The sequence below is a fragment of the Lipotes vexillifer genome, unplaced genomic scaffold (assembly GCF_000442215.2).
Source record: "Lipotes vexillifer unplaced genomic scaffold, Lipotes_vexillifer_v1.1 scaffold999, whole genome shotgun sequence".
Classification (NCBI taxonomy): Eukaryota; Metazoa; Chordata; class Mammalia; order Artiodactyla; family Lipotidae; genus Lipotes; species Lipotes vexillifer.
The window spans coordinates 1,377,097-1,377,756 of record NW_006774368.1 but is presented as its reverse complement, the minus strand read 5'-3'; the positions used below and the strand labels follow the sequence as shown (position 1 = coordinate 1,377,756).

The following is a 660-nucleotide window of genomic DNA, read 5'->3' as shown; positions in this document are numbered from 1 at the left end:
ATATATATATATACATACACACACACACACACACACACACACACACAGATATTTTTCAGTTACATTGGACGACACAGTTTTTGAGAGATTTGATACTACTTTCTTGGTTACTCTTGGGGACTGAGAAGCTGAGGGAGAATTTTTCCTAAGCATTGTCTTAAAGGGAATGAATGTCAAAGCTGAGGCCACCAGGATTGCCGTGTTTGCTTTCATGATAGTGTGGTCTGTCCTGAGGGTTTGAATTTCACAGACATATTCACCTGAACATGAGAAGACAGAGTCCTGGGCAGGTAGGCAGGGTAAACCTCAAGTAAATCCTAACAACAGCTTTATTTTTGTTCGTTTTCAGAGAGGATGATCTTCCACCTAAATGTCCTTCTGCCAAAGCATTTCACACCGAGGTGTCCTCCTCAGAGAGCAACACATTTACCTCTTCCAATACCTATAACAGCCGCTGCTGGAGCAACAATCCCAAAGTGCACAGAAACACAGAGTCGCTCGACCACTTCAGTCACTTGCGCCAGTCCTTCTCGCTCCACTCGGGCCACGCCAACATACCATCCATCTATGCCAATGGCAGCCATCTGGCCCCAGCCCCACAGAAGACCCTGGTAGTGACAGCCAACAGAGGGTCGTCACCGCAGGCCGTGTCCAGGAGCA

The 660-nt window shown here is 47.3% G+C and overlaps 1 protein-coding gene across 1 annotated transcript in view; it reads left to right on the top strand.

Annotated features, from left to right (window-relative positions):
• IGSF11 (immunoglobulin superfamily member 11) overlaps positions 1 to 660 on the top strand; it is a 140,242-nt gene that overhangs the window by 139,066 nt on the left and 516 nt on the right. The window contains 2 exon segments of the mRNA XM_007449126.1: positions 350 to 657; position 660. The exon segment at position 660 is cut by the window's right edge and continues 516 nt beyond it. Of these exon segments, the coding sequence (XP_007449188.1) occupies positions 350 to 657; position 660 (309 nt within the window).